Source organism: Rosa rugosa, chromosome 1 (assembly GCF_958449725.1).
Source record: "Rosa rugosa chromosome 1, drRosRugo1.1, whole genome shotgun sequence".
Taxonomy (NCBI): Eukaryota; Viridiplantae; Streptophyta; class Magnoliopsida; order Rosales; family Rosaceae; genus Rosa; species Rosa rugosa.
Window position 1 is genome coordinate 48,512,857 of NC_084820.1, and position 15,289 is coordinate 48,528,145.

Genomic DNA, 15,289 nt, shown 5'->3' on the forward strand with positions numbered 1-15,289 from the left:
TTTAGCTTCTCTGTGAGATAACTTGAACTACAATAGCTTTTCTAAAAAATAAAATTAAAAAAATAATTATAAAAAAAAACCTTACACTACAATAGCCGGCATAAAAGCCTAAAAACTTAAAACACACAATTTAAACTTTTGAGAGGAGCAGAAACTATTGTGTTTTTAATCATTCTCATGGATAGAAATTTACGGCCTTAAAGAAAAAGGTTACAAGATAGAGAGACTGTAAAAAAACTTATGCAATGTTTAATCATGGCTACTTACGGTTTGCGCCTTCTTAACGGAAGCTTATACTGGATCCGCCAGTGGCAATAGATCGAGGACGTATTAGTTTGAGTTCCTCGTTAAACGACATTGTATAATTCCTTTCGATTTTTGTGTGCTGGGTAATTAAATCATGCCAATGATTGGATGATCGAGGCTATTTGTTGTGAAGACCTTTGTCTTTTTGCGATTAATATAATTTGGTTCTTGGGTATGAAATAAATCAAACTATTCAGGATGCCTCTCCTAGTCCTAAAGACTCATTGTTGCAGTGCATTCTTACCTATTGGGAAGGCCAGGCTTCATTGATATTCCAAAAGCGCATTAGTCTGATACTTCGTCCTAAACCCAAAGTTTTATTTTTCTACCCTAAGGTGGATTGGGGGTACAAACATTTCGCATGGGTTATTTGAGACTAGAGCGGTCTTTTAATGCTACTAATCGCTGTTGAACTTCTTGCTATAAATTAAGACTCGTTTGGAGGTTGCTATAAAACTCTGGTTCTTGAATTAGATTGCTTCGAAGTAGTTCTCTTCTAAATGATAATGATGAGTGTTCCTCTACTAAAGGTGTTTTTGTTCAAGACGTATGACAATTTTTGGTACACTTGCAAATATTGGCAATTTCTTTTATACTAAGAGAAAGTAACAATTATTCAAAAAAAAAAAAGCAAAAAAATGAAGAGAAAGTAACAAAGTGGATCATACTCTATACATTAAGCTCAAGTACCCTATGTAGGATTGCAAGGATTGCTATCTTCGTGTTGCAGTAGATTACTTTCCTCTGAATTATGAAACTCCTTATTGGGACTGCTCCCATCCAAGCTTCAATAAGAGGATAGAGAGTTAGGAAGATGGAATACATAAAATTGCTACCATATGTCCGCTCAATTGACGTTGAGAAATGCACCAGATTTTTCTTTTTCTCAACTTAGAATTGGAATAAGCTTTGTTGGATTAGAAATGATCATGGAAACGTGTTTTTGTGTGTGTGCGTGTGAGGACATTTCTCATTCAATTATCTCATCTACGTACAACGCCTTAATTACAATTAATGAGTCAAGATTATCAATTGAGCTGCATCATTCATTCAGGTATGTTGTTCCAAACCAGTACGATTAATTATCATTTATTTTGGATTTTGGTCAATCAAACGATCATCATTTTCATTTTTACAATTATTGAAAACAAAGAGACAATGAACCTAAAAACAACAATGCAACAAAGAAGATTTAATTAAAAGCCCAGTCCACATATGCATGCAACCCACGTCAAAATGAGTCACTGGCTACTGGACTCTGCGTCTCTCAACTCCCCCATCAACAACTTAGAAGTCATCGCCATCATAGTAGCTCAGATTATCCACCACCTTCTCCGACACGTCGTCTGCAATTTTGTCCTCCACATAATCAACACCCTCAGCCAACGCAAATGCACCCAGCGCCCCCGCTACCGCCCCCACAGCCAATCCCGTTCCCATCCCACCAAACTTGCTCTTCTTCTTCTCCTCCTGCCCGTACTGCACTTGACCATAACTTGGCTGAGCTGGCTGACTGTACGTCACCGGAGTCACATTGTAGGGATACCCGGAAGGCGGTGCAGCGTACGTTCCACCATACACCGGCGGAGGCGGTGGTGGTGCGGCATATGGGTCGCCATAAGCCTGCGGTGGTGGTGGAGCATGGTAACCTCCAGAGCCTGCCGGTGGGACCCCATAAGGCGGCGCATAATACGGCTCCGGCACACGATAGCGCGGCTCCCTCACTGTAACCTTGACGTCCACCTTTCCCTGTGGCCTACCGGAAGGCCTTTTGAGGTGAAGAGTGCGGCTGGCGCGTTCTTCATATCCGACGTCATCGACAACGTCGCGGAGCCGGAGTCGAGCAGATCCCACCAGCTGTTTGGTGTCGGGCTCAGCTCCAGCATGGACGATGTCGATGTAGAGCATGGTGTCGTCGTTGACAGGACCGGGGATAGGGATTGTCAGCGTCTCGTCCCATTCGGGCGACGTGTCGCCATCCTCGTCCACCTTGGTGGAGAGCTTGTTCCTCGGCTCAACCCACACGACGGCGTACGGCTTGACGGGGCCGTGTCTCCAGTTCACGTTCTTGAGGTCTCTGGCGGAGGAGAGCTTCACTTGGACTTCGTGGCCTGACGCCATTGGTCGTCAGCGGTGTTTTTTTGGGAGTTGCTCAATGCTCTGCAGGTTGCGATTGAGAATGGGGAACCGGCCTTCTAGTTATAGGTATCAGAGAAAGGGAAGGTTAATACGGCGTTGCCCATGTTGATGCTTAAGGGAGGGGGTTGGTGCGAGGGTATAATTTCGAGTATAGGGGAAAATGAGGATAAGGTCAAATGATAATAAGTGCAGTTAACCTAGGAAGGAAACAATTGAGGGAAGGTAATAAATATGATATTTATGAGATGGTGATTTCTTTGGCAAGAAAATCCGAGATATGGATACCGTTTCTGATATGCATAAATTCCTTTAGGAGGAGATTGCCAAATGGGGAGAGAGACTTGGCTTTACCATTAAGTAAAAGACAGGTCCATGCATGCATGTAAGCCACGCCACAACTACGAAAGCACTAGAAATTAACGGGACGAGACTGGTAAATATCTTAAATTAAGATACTGCATTACGAAAGCTTGATTATTGTCTCTTTTTTTTTTGTTGGCCTGCATTTCATGGGTCCTTAATGGTAGCATTAGCTCATTTTGATGGAGTTGTGATCAAACATAAGCGTTTTAGTGAATACTTGCTCATAAGGGTTTAGTGAACTTGATGTATTCCAACCCAAGTGCATAAGACACTGGGTACACCTTCAAAATGACACCTTTTTTTCTTTTTTTTTCATATTATTTCGCCAAAAGTTGCTTGTATTGATCAATTTTAAGGAAAATCGTCCAAACAGCACCTGAACTTTGCTCGACTATTAACTTTTGTACGTATATATATTTTTTCAAATATCAAAATGGTACCTGACTATTTAAGCCCGATCTAATTTTCATAGCTAGCCACAGAAAAAACGTTACCCCGTTAACTTTTTAAGGGTAATTTTGTCCTTTCAGTATTCATATTCTCCAAAGTTCGATGACTTCTCTCCGATCTCTTTACAACTTCGACAGCCAAGAACAACTCCAAAACCCAAACCAACACTTGAAATAGAGTTGCAGGTATGATTCACGCTAGCGGGACACCGAGAAGCACTACTTGGGTGACGGAAGCGCATTGGGCTTCTAGAAATAGAGATGTTGCCGACGGGGTGTCGTGGCTCCAAGTTTATTACCCATCGCTGGGAGGACGTGTCGGCGAGTGAGAGTCGCCGAGATGAGGTGGGTGCAGCTCGACCGGGTATCGGAAGGTGGGAAGGGCAGCGAGAGCGGAAAGTCAGAGAGACGCTTCCGAATTTGAGAACGAGAACTAATGGGTGTAGAGAGAGAATATGGGGGTTGCCCAAACCAGTTCCGACGTGGATAAGGTGGGAGAAAAAAATATGGCCTCCGTTAATTTCATTCGATCTCTCTCTCTCATCCGTGAACCCAGAACGAGAAGCTTGCAGAGACGTAGGTGGGAATTGGGATGATGACGATGATGATTATCCGGACAAGAGATGAGTTGACCCAATGTTTTCCTTTGTGAGCTTTGCGGTGTTGATGGTGATGCACGTGCGCGCTCCTTCGGCATGAGACCTGATCATCTTGTTGGCATGAAATCTCCGATGATGGCATGAAATCTAAAGCCCAAACATATTGTTCTCTCTAAACTCTAATCCTAAATCTTCCACTATTTTAAGCATAACCAAGCATATAAAGCCAAATTGGTTGATGAACGCTGAATGCAGATGAGAGAGATGGCAAAGAGAACAGAGAACAGAGAGAGAGAGTCATTGTATTTTAACGATGGAGTGGTGGAAGGAGGAGTTATGTGAGGAACTTAGTAAAAAAAAAAAGAAGAGGGGTTTCGATTTGGGTTGTGGACTTGTGGTGGCAAAAAGATGAGGAGGATTTGGGGTCGGAGAGTAAGAAGAGGAAGAACGCGAACCAGCAAAGTCAGATGGAGAAGATGAATACTGAAAAGACAAAGATACCCTTGAAAAGTTAATTGGGTTAACTTTTTACTGTTGCTAGTATGAAAATTGAAAATTAGATCAGGCTTAAATAGTCAGGTACCATTTTGATATTTGAAAAAACATAGGTACGAAAAGTTAATAGTCGAGCAAAATTCAGGTGTTGTTTGGACGATTTTCATTCATTAGATACCTCTTGAATGTGATGATCATAATTACTTTATGCAAGTACTTGATCCATCCGCTTAGTATGCAGAGCACTCAACTATATTGCATCTTTCAATTTCCGATTAGAAACTTGGGAAAGAGAAAAGGGAGCTCGCACTTGCCAAGATGAGGAAACTAGGACGTAAAATGAGAAAAGACCTTCTTTTATAAACAGATCGATCGAACCCCTAATTACATGATCAATTCTGGTCAACGACCCAAATTTACATACAAGTTAGTTCCTTGCTACCAAAAGCATCTCAAAAAGTTGACAAGAAAATAGAAGAAGTAATTGTCTCGAACAAGGTAATCACGCCGAACCAGTCGCTCCAATCGCCGTGAGTCGAAATTCCGAGGGAGGACATCGCTGTAGTAGAGCAAGGTCGTGATTGTAGCCGCCGGTCGAGCAACTAACGCCGTCACAACACTCGCCATTGAACCAAGCATCACTCGCCTTAGAAGCTGCAGTTCATATCATTCCTAATTAGTTATCTGATTATATGCATCGACAACATAATTTTCTATAATATTAATCAATCAAGTTGCCACTAAATCTAACCGGCCACCATTTTAAAACATGGTTATTGCAATTACATGTATAGATCCCACTTACAGACAATTAATCTACGTCATCGTCTATAGGTATTGCAGCACAAAGTAGTTTTGAAACTAGAAATTAATCCTATCCAGCTTGAACTAACATTCAAAGTTTTATAACAGTACTGAATTACTATTAACAGAGAATATAAGAGAGAGGGAGAGAGAGATCATACCATGGTGATGACAGAAGTGGTCATAACTCCCAACTCAAAAGAGAAGAAGATCGATGGGTGGACATAAGAGGAGTCAATTGTTTTACATGAAATAGAATCTTCGCGCATGCATTGAAAATATAAGAGAGTTAATTTTTATACCTAAATAATAAATAAATAATCATATATAACTATAATGAGAGAGGGATGTGACTTGGACTTTACAGTAGTTTCAAAAACCACACGTCCAGGCTTCAGCTGGTGTTTCAGAGCTACCCCTTCAATGTGTAAACTGCGGAAGCTATGAAACTGATCGAAAACTGAAAAGAGGGACTGAGAGAGAGAGAGAGAGGGTTCTGAAATATATCGATCACTTTCTCACTGGCCTCCTGGTTAACACCTATACATAGGGCCTATCGACGTCCAGAGCCAACTGATTCACAAACCACCAAAACTGATCTTCAATTTTAAATCCTAAATGATGTGCCTGTGTTTAGTTTCTCGTGGAGGAGAGAACTGGTCACTTTCTCTTAAATATGGATATTATATTCTTGATCCCTAAGTCTAACCATAACTGAAAGATTTGGCTTTAGTTGTCACTCCTTTTCTGTGTTTCCGGTGTTCCCTTTGGCTTTAATTTTTTAATATTAAAAAAAAAAACTAAAAACTAAAGGATTTGAAAAAGCCTAATTCATGCTGCTATTTCTCAACTTTTATTGTTTTCCAAGTATACTTGTTCCACAATTTTTTCTTATTTCTAATTTCATTAGTTACTTGTCGCACACAGGTTATTTGTTTGAAGAATGCAATATAGTCTAGAAGGATAATTATTCTATGGTCCCGGACTAGCTATCACGTGACATTAATTATTATGTAGCGGTCAGGATTAATTATATCACTCGAATTAGGTAGAGATCTTATACGAGGGTGAAAAAAAAATTAAATTAAGAGAGCCAATCAGGAATAAGTGTACGTCATGTGGACTAATGACATCAACCCGGACCATCTGGGACCATGTAATAATTTCCAGTCTAGAAAGGCATCATGTACAAATATAATAGCAAAGCTAAACAAAAGGTAAAATGAAAAAAATATATAGCCAGTACAACCATAATCAATTTGTACATCTATAAAATACTTAATATCATGAAGAAAACACCTAGTGCTCTGCTAGGGCTTGGGAGTGCCGCCCTGTTTGGGGTCGGTGCTGCCTCCACTCTATGGAGCCATAAAATATACCGGCTTTGGGTCGAACGACTCAGTGCTTCGAAAGGACATAACTACTCTCATAGGGAACGGGTCACAACCACAATGAATCCAGAACCAAACTTGGACCAGATAATCTGGAAACAATCTCTAGAATTGTCTCCACGAGACACGGGCTCCAAACCAATCCACAATTAATATGGACCAGGTCCAATAGTTAAACAACTCGCCAGCCGAGGAACAACCAAAGCCCAGCTCTATGGCCCAAATACTAATGCGGAACCCACGGTTCCCATCGGGTCCTTCCCAACAGGACTAAAGGCCCATAAACGGGTTCGAGCATGTGGCGACTTACTTGCTAAGTCTGCTCAGCCACGTAGGAAGGCCAATCCAACCTAACCACTATAGTAGAACTCCAAAGCGTTTCGAGAAACTTTCTGTTGGACCTCAAGACAAACCCACTAGGGCAACACGCCCCCTAGAGTTTTTTTGGGAACACGATCATTATATATATCCTTCATTTTTCATCACTCAAGTAAGTTGAAGTATCATATCTCAAGCTACCTACAAACCCTAAATCAAACACAAAAACTAACTTAATTGTCGGAGCCCTTTTTTACCGGTACCACATCAGTCCTTTTAACCAAAGGGTTTTGATTGTCTTTCTCTTATTGTGTCAGAGATCAAGTCTACAACCTAAACGAAATTCTGCTGCAACACACTCTCTCCCTAGTGGAGATACTCTTGGGCTTAGGCCTACTTTTCTTGGCTCTGCTAGTTTCACCAGAGGAGAAGATGTTTTGGTTTTTGTTGATGGCTGTTTGGGTGTTGGCTTTCAATCTAGCTGCAAGATTGGGGGACTAGATTGAGATGGAATCGAGGTCGATGGTAGGCCTCTGGTCGGTTTGGGAGGGGAGGTGCACCGGTGACAGTGAAGGTAAGGCAGAGTGACGACTGGTGGGTCGTTCTAAGGTGAAAGGATGGCTGATGGGTGGCGCGATGGACTCTTAGGCTGCTGGGCTCGAGGATAGCTGGCGTGAACTTGATGGAGGTGGTCAGGGATGGGTTCGACTACAGATGGTGGCGACACCGTGAGTCGACTCCTTTCGAGGCTTCAGAAGTCTTCACCTAGGCCTGACCGTGATCTGATCTGGGTCTGAAGATTGGCAGTGTTGACGGAGTGATGGTGGTGGCGTTGTCGGTGGCGAAGACACTGGTGGAGGCGGGCTTGAAGCTGGTATGCACGACTAGTTTCCTAAATAGACTACTCACAACCCATCAACAAATCAACAACAATATACATCAATTAAAGAGGTAAAGGTGAAGAGGAGTGAGAAGTAACAAGAAAAGTCACAATTGCTATGGAGCAAATATAACAAGCCTTGATTTATAGCTTCCCACTTTACCCAATCTCAAATCTTGATGCTCCTTGATGCTTTTTGAAATCCCTTGAGAAAATGATGAAGATTTGATGTGAAAATGTGAGGAAAAGAAAAATGAAAAATAGAAATAGGAGTGGTGGCTGGTCTCGGTGTTAAAGATGAAGAAAGATAGAATAGAGTGATAAGATGGGGTGGCGGTTTCTTGGGAAGAAGGGAAGGAATGAATGAATGGTATTTAATGTATTAAATATGTTTTGATTCAATGGTTTTCAATTTCATATATGGTGTATGTTCTAATATATTATATTTTGCTTAAATGCATGATTAGGAGCTTGATCAACTCTTAATGTGTAGATGAGCATGTTTAGAACAAATTAGGGAGCCTAATCTCCTCTCTAATTTATGGCTAGGACACTACTTTAGAACATACTTAGTTACAATACCAATTTCGATTACCGTATTGGCTACTTGGGAACCTTGATTTTAGGACTCTTCGCCTTTTGGTGCAACTAGAGACCCTAACAAGGCTCTAGATTGTCCCAATTGAGTTTCTATGACTCTTGATCTCGAGTAGGAATATCATATAAGGAATCTAATGACCCATGAGCCTTGAAAAGCCTAGCGGCAGATTGGTGGTTGCAATGCCTAGCTTCTTAAGTGCTCCCAGCATTTTGGATTGGTTTGGGCCCCAAGCTGGGGTTGGGCTTGAGGGATTGGTAGGGATTGCATCCTAGGGTTGTGCCTTGGTCTGTTTAAGCCTAATCTAGTTGATGGCCATGAAATTTTGATGCTGGAAAATGCACGCACTTCTGCAATTAGAGAAATATGATGTCGAGGGCGTTATGTACATCTGTGCCTATTGATTTTCATGAATGAAATTTGAACTATTTTGGATGTGCTTCATGGTTGTTTAGAAAGGCAGAATTGTTTTGATAATGGTTTTTTTGTCAGCCCTATTGAGGTAAACTGTTATGTATGTTTTTAGTACTTATCAATAAAAGAGCTATTATATTGCCTTAAAAAATAAAATGCAAAATCATAAGTTTAGTCAAACAATTTTGCTTCATAATAGACCTAGCAGAGCGCTCTGCTAGGTCTATTATATAAGAGCTATTATATTGCCTTAAAAAATAAAAGGCAAAATCATAAGTTTAGTCAAATAATTTTGCTTCATAATAGACCTAGCAGAGCGCTCTGCTAGGATGAAATTTGAACTGTTTTGGATGTGCTTCATGGTTGTTTAGAAAGGTAGAATTGTTTTGATAATGGTTTTTTTTATCAGCCCTATTGAGGTAAACTGTTATGTATGGTTTTACTGATCAATAAAAGATCTATTATATTGCCTTAAAAAATAAAAGGCAAAATCATAAGTTTAGTCAAACAATTTTGCTTCATAATAGACCTAACAGAGCGCTCTGCTAGGGTTTGTGGAGTGGCAATCTTTCTTGTTTTTCGTGACCTACACTTACTCCTTTCATGGAGAAAAATTCAGGCTTCGGCCTCTTCGTCTTCGTCTTCGTCTTTGTGGTCTTCAGAGGTAGTGTGTCTTTTGAGAAGAGTTTGGGCGCTGCTGAGGCTGTGTCGGTGGGCCAACGAACTGTTGGTACGACATCAGAGGATGGCGGTGTTTACTAGGAGGAGTGGGATCCAAATAGAAGCCACGGTGATCTCAGTGGGTTGCCTCTATCCGGCGGTGCTGCTGACTTGGTGGTGAATCGGTGGGTGCGAAATGGGGCTTTCCTCTGGCTGGATTGCATGACGTTGTCGATGTCGTGTTCGACTTGTAGATCTATGCTTAGTCGTGTTAACGTCTGTTTCTGGGTAGCCGGCGAATGTCAACATGGTGAGGCAGACAACTGCCCATCGATTGGCAGCAGGGCGGAGATTGGGTGTGTCACCGACGGCAGGGTTGAATGCTCAGATGAGGGTACTGGGAGACGACCTAGTGGGCTCTGGGCTCAAGTTGATTTCTTGGACTTGGGCCTGAGCTGTAGTGGGTGGACAAGAGTAATAGGTTTTGGGCTTCCTTAGTTTTGGATCCGAATCTAGGATCCGGATGGTTTTTGCTAGGGGTGGGCGTCGGGACCCGAAAGACCGAGGACCCGACCCGAACCGAGGAAAAAAGACCGAATCGGTTCGGTTTTAGAATAGAAATTTTCGGTTCGGTCTAAAGCCCGACCCGAATTCATGTAATCGGTTCGGTCTCGGGTTTCATATTTTCAGGGCCCGAAAGCCCGAACCGACCCGAATACTGTAGCACATGCCACATGTCAGTCCATGATTGGGTGTTATAATAATAAGTTAAATATTTAAAAAAAAAAATACACAACCCTAAAGGCCTCGGTGTCCTCCAGTCCACTAACTCAACCTCAGCCTCCCTCTCTTTGCGACTTTGCTTGTATCGACCTCAGCCCCAAATTTCAGATCTGATGAAATCTCCCTCTCACTCTCTTAGTCCCTCCCTCACCCTTCTCTGAGTTGTCTATCTCTCTCTCCTTCCATTACCAGCTCCTGCTCCGGTCTCGATCTCCGAATATCGAAATCCTCCTCCGCTCTCTCCGTCACGGAATCAAAATTGAAGGTCAAGGCTTGACCGTTACTTTTTCTCAACGTCTCTCTCTCTCTCTCTCTGTGATCAAAGCTTCTTCTTCTTCTCTGCAATACCCAGGTATGTTTCTTCTATGTTATCCATTTTACTGATTCATTTGGAGTGTTTTGTTTCTGTGTTCTGCAGTTCATTTGGTAGAACAGTCTTACCAAAGCTGGGTTCTTTTTTCTTTTTCTTTTTTTAATCTGAGTTTCTTGAATATGGAAGCTCTTTCTTTCTACTCACCCCTGTTTTAGTTCAGTAGTTTCAGATATAGATACTGTTTTTTACATGTGAAATGGGTTTTTTGTTTTGAGATATTCTGTGTTCATATTCACTACAAGCTGAAAAAAAAAAGAGTGATTGGCTTCTCATGTTTCTGTTAGTATCAATTTTAAAGCTTGACTACCTATGTTTGTATTCATATTCACTGTTTTTGCTAGTTACTCACTTAAGTGGCTTCATCTTTTAGATACTTATGGAGCTGGTAGCAGTCTCTACCCTCATGAATATTATGGTCCTGAACTCCTGAAGTAAGCAGTTAATGCCTATGTGTTGCTGATTTTCATCGTATGTTATCATGATGATGATTTATTATTTAATCTCATTTTGCAGTCTCATTATGGTCCACATTCATCTTATTATGGACGCAATCAATCATATGGTGGGGGTCGCTACTATTAGACCCTAGAACTATTTGGTAATACAAATGGTTTGCAATTTTAAGTTATAACTTGTCATTGTGAATTACATACATGTTTGTGTTCATATTCACTTCAACTTGACTACCTAGTACCTATGTTTACATTGCTTTTTCAATTTTTCTTTGAATCCTCCCTTTTCATTTTCCTTTATTACCTGCTTTGAATCACTATTTCATATTGAATTTGTTAGTTTTGAAACCCATAGCTCATTTGCTTTTGGTTTATTGGTACCTTTTTCTTTTCTCTCTTTTCTGAAAGTGGATTTCTTTTTCACCAGTCATTGTTTTTGCTTATGGGTTTCTTAGACCACTTGTGTTTTGGTCATTGGTGAGTAGCTCTCGGATCTTTGTATCAGAAAAAAGCAATTTCTTTCATTCATTTTTCAATGGTTCTGATTTCTGGGTTTTGTGGCTTGCACTCTTGCAGGGCTCTACTCTGCTTTTCGGTGGCTCTGTTTTCTTTAAGAGTTATGTTTGGTTTTTGATATTGGTTAATTTAGGTATGTGAATTGGATTTTTCTAATTGTGTTTAATTGACTTTCTAGCAGTCATGTTTGGTTTTTGATATTGGTTAATTTACTGGTTATTTTTTTTTTTTCAAATATTTCTCTATAATGACACTGCCATGGTTATACTTTTGTGGGACCATGTTCTTAAACCTTCTTTGTGACTAAAATATAAAGAAAACTACCCAGATCTTTTCCAAGTGTTTTTAGTCCTATAGGAGATTTTAATTATGTGTATGTTGGTACTGAAAATTTGATTTCTCTGCAGATTCTTTCCTCTTCTTTGTTTCTTTTGTTTGCACATGCAAACATTCTTCATGTTGGAGCAAGGCAGCAGGCCGAGCAACTATAGCCTAAAGGCCTAGAGCAGTGCAGCTTCAGTTATTTCTTAGTTGGACAGTTTGACTATTTGTGCAAAACTGCAAATTGTGTTTATGTTTCTGTTGGATAATTTGGATTGTTTTCTGTTGGACAATGTATTCTGGACTGTTGAGTTTGTGTTGTAAACTGTGGCTAAACTTGATTATTGCAAATTGATTATAGTTATGTTAATGAGTTTATTTCACAGCATTATAATTTGATATGCATTCCAGTCTTCCAGGTACCAAAACAGGCAAAACTGGCAAAACAGGCAAAACTGTCATTTTGGGCCCGAAAAAGCCCGAAAACCGAACCGGCCCGAATGGGTTCGGTTTCTGTCGGTTTTTAGTTTACAAAAAGCCCGAACCGGCCCGAACCGACAGTTTCGGGTTCGGTCTCGGTCTCACCAATTTTCGGGCCCGGCCCGACCCGAGCCCAGCCCTAGTTTTTGCAAATGGATTCGGATCTGGGATCCGGGTAGACTTTGGGTTTGGACCGCGACCCATTATCTTTTATGGGCTGTTTGGTTGTTGGAATGGCTTAGGGCTCCTATGCGTTACTGGTATTGGATTCATGACCCCAGCCTTTGGTATCTGTTCGTGAAAGATCGTCTGTCAACATGGCCATGTTCTGACACCCTTGGTCGGCTTCGATATTTAGGTGGAAGAGTGGCCTCATTCTGGCGCCAAGTTGGTTTTTGTCAATTTGTGCATTGGAGTTGCATGGGTAGTTAAAACACCGATTACTCAATTCACTAGACGGCTGCAATCTGTAGTATAAAATCAGCACTGCGTCTTGATGTTGCTGCTCTTGCATTATTAATTTTTTATATTTCATATGTAATTTTCCTTTTGTACTGTTTTATTTCTCTATTTATGTCTTTGACATCGTATCGCTGTAATATTTCAATTTCAATAAATGACTGACCTCCTTCAATTAAAAAAAAAAAAATTTACTTCATTCGAAAATTTTAGTCAAACAATTTTTCTTTGTTCGATAATTTAGTCAAATAACTTTGCTTTGTTTGATAATTTTAGTCAAACATTATTAAATTTTTTTTTGGAAAGAAAAATACAACAATTAAATACAACAATTACAGTGCAATTCGAATCTAAGCGGTCACATGAAAGGGCTTTAGAAGGTTGACAAGGAATAGAGTTTTCCTAAATTTTGTCTTCCCAAAACATCATTAGGTTACTGTTACTCAATCTTTCCCAAAACATCATTATTGAATTTAAAAATCATTAAATTTTCCCTCAGTATGCAATAATCAGTTGATCATTGACTACACCCACTACATTATGCACTTGATATTTGAAAAACTCAACCAAAACCAAAACAAAGCTCACCGTAAGTAACCCACACTCATGCCCAGATTAATGCGATTAGGATTAAGGAAGATATGGAAATTACCTAAACTCCGATTGGCTAAAACAAATTTCTCAACTAAAGTCTAAAACAAACAATAAGCAGACAGTACAAAGGTCACATAACTATGGTTTGATGGTTGACATTTGACTCAAACCATCGTAGCCTAATTGATAGCCACCAGAAGACGAATCTCATGATTATTTTGTCACAATGACACGAACCTCTGTTGCCAAAGCTTTACAGAACTTCATGAAAAAAACCAAATGACAAGTCTGTAAGGCCCCGTTTGGTTGACCGGAATGTTATGGTGGGAAAATGAATTGTACTAATTTTCCTTTCAAGGATGGAATAAAATTGATTTAGCATTTCCATTTGTGGTGTTTGGAAGGATTCAAGACTTGAGATTAGAAAATGGTTTGAGAGAATTTATCTAATAATGCCCAATCGAATTAAATATGGAAGATTAAAAATGAATGAGTGGAGATAGGAATTATTAATTGACCAAATTTTATGAGGGGCTAAACAAGTAAATTTTCAATTCCATTGAGTGAAGGAATTGAAATACCACACCCTAGATGGTATTTCTATTCCGCCTCTTTTATGGAATTGAACTCCGGTTAACTCATTTATTTTACTTTCCTTTATAGACTTATGACTTAACAATTTAATTGAATAGGAAACTATTTCACATTTCAGATTTGATTTCCTAGCTAACAAACGGGGCCTAAGTACCATATCCTTTTGATGGAACTAATCAAACAAATTACTACAAAATAAAAGGAAAAAAAAAAACCAATGAAACAAATTAGATTAGCCAAAATCAGAAAGTCCCTTTCTGTGGGTCTATTTTCGCTGCTTGTTGGAATAAGCAATTTCACTCCTGAAAAGTCTATTTATGAGCTCCTCAAAAAAAAAAAGTCTATTTATGAGGCTGGACTTTATGAGCTGCTTTGACTTTGTAGTTTCGTATCCTGAAGAAATTTCAATTCAACTTCAAATGAAGCTTAACATAACCTGGACAGAATCATTCAGGTTATGTTTGTAATATATTAGAGTATTAGACCAGTAATTCTCGGAGCTCTTATGTTCAGAATGAGCAAAGTATGAAATCAATGGCTATCATAGAAAGGATCATACTTGTTTGTATTATGTGCTGCACACTCTTGATGGGGGCCTCTGACTCTCAATCAGATACCTTAGCACAAGGCCAAGAGCTCAAGAATGGGATGCAGCTTTTTTCAGCATCTGGGATTTTCAGGTTAGGATTCTTTAAGCCTGGGGATGCAAGTAACTCTTACTTGGGAATATGGTACAACAGAAATAATGAAAAAGCAGTATGGGTTGCCAACCGAAACAATCCGATTCTTGACAATTCTGGAGTTCTTAGAATTGATCAGTATGGTAACTTGAAGATTACACAGAAGATGGTAGATGATATTGTATTATATTCAGTTAAAGAAGCAATCAATACTAGTGCTATTCTTCTTGACAGTGGAAATTTTGTGCTTAGTGAGTTGAACGCTGATGGGTCTATAAAGCAGGAGTTGTGGCAAAGCTTTGATTATCCAACTGACACACTTTTACCAAAAATGAAGTTGGGATTTAATAGAAAAACTGGCCTCAATTGGACTCTCAAATCATGGAGAACTGGAAATTTGCCCAGCATAGGGTCCTTTACACTTGGTTTGGACCCTAGTGGTGTTAAACAAATGGTCATTTCTTGGAGAGGAAATCTGTACTGGACTAGTGGATCCTGGCACACTTGGTGCTTCAGCCTTACAGATGAGTTTTGCAGTAACTATAAGTACAACTTTAGCTACATATCAAATGAGAACGAAACATACTTGAGTTATTCAGTAGATAAAGGTACCACTATTTT

The 15,289-nt window shown here is 39.9% G+C and overlaps 1 protein-coding gene and 1 long non-coding RNA gene across 2 annotated transcripts; both read right to left on the bottom strand.

The window, feature by feature from the left end:
• Positions 1 to 1,410: 1,410 nt before the first annotated feature.
• On the bottom strand, positions 1,411 to 2,473 carry LOC133725206 (protein SRC2 homolog). The gene has a single exon (XM_062152361.1). The coding sequence runs from the start codon at positions 2,425 to 2,427 to the stop codon at positions 1,594 to 1,596; it is 834 nt and encodes a 277-aa protein (XP_062008345.1). The 5' UTR covers positions 2,428 to 2,473; the 3' UTR covers positions 1,411 to 1,593.
• A 2,219-nt stretch (positions 2,474 to 4,692) lies between these two features.
• On the bottom strand, positions 4,693 to 5,775 carry LOC133744841 (uncharacterized). Its single transcript, XR_009863439.1, has 3 exons — positions 5,521 to 5,775; positions 5,317 to 5,414; positions 4,693 to 5,005 (listed from the first exon to the last, which is right to left on the bottom strand). It is a non-coding gene; the product is annotated as an uncharacterized LOC133744841 (long non-coding RNA).
• Between the last annotated feature and the right edge of the window lie 9,514 nt (positions 5,776 to 15,289).

Excerpts from the sequence above, each read along its gene's own strand:
- LOC133725206 (XM_062152361.1), bottom strand. The coding sequence starts at position 2,427 with ATGGCGTCAGGCCACGAAGTCCAAGTGAAGCTCTCCTCCGCCAGAGAC.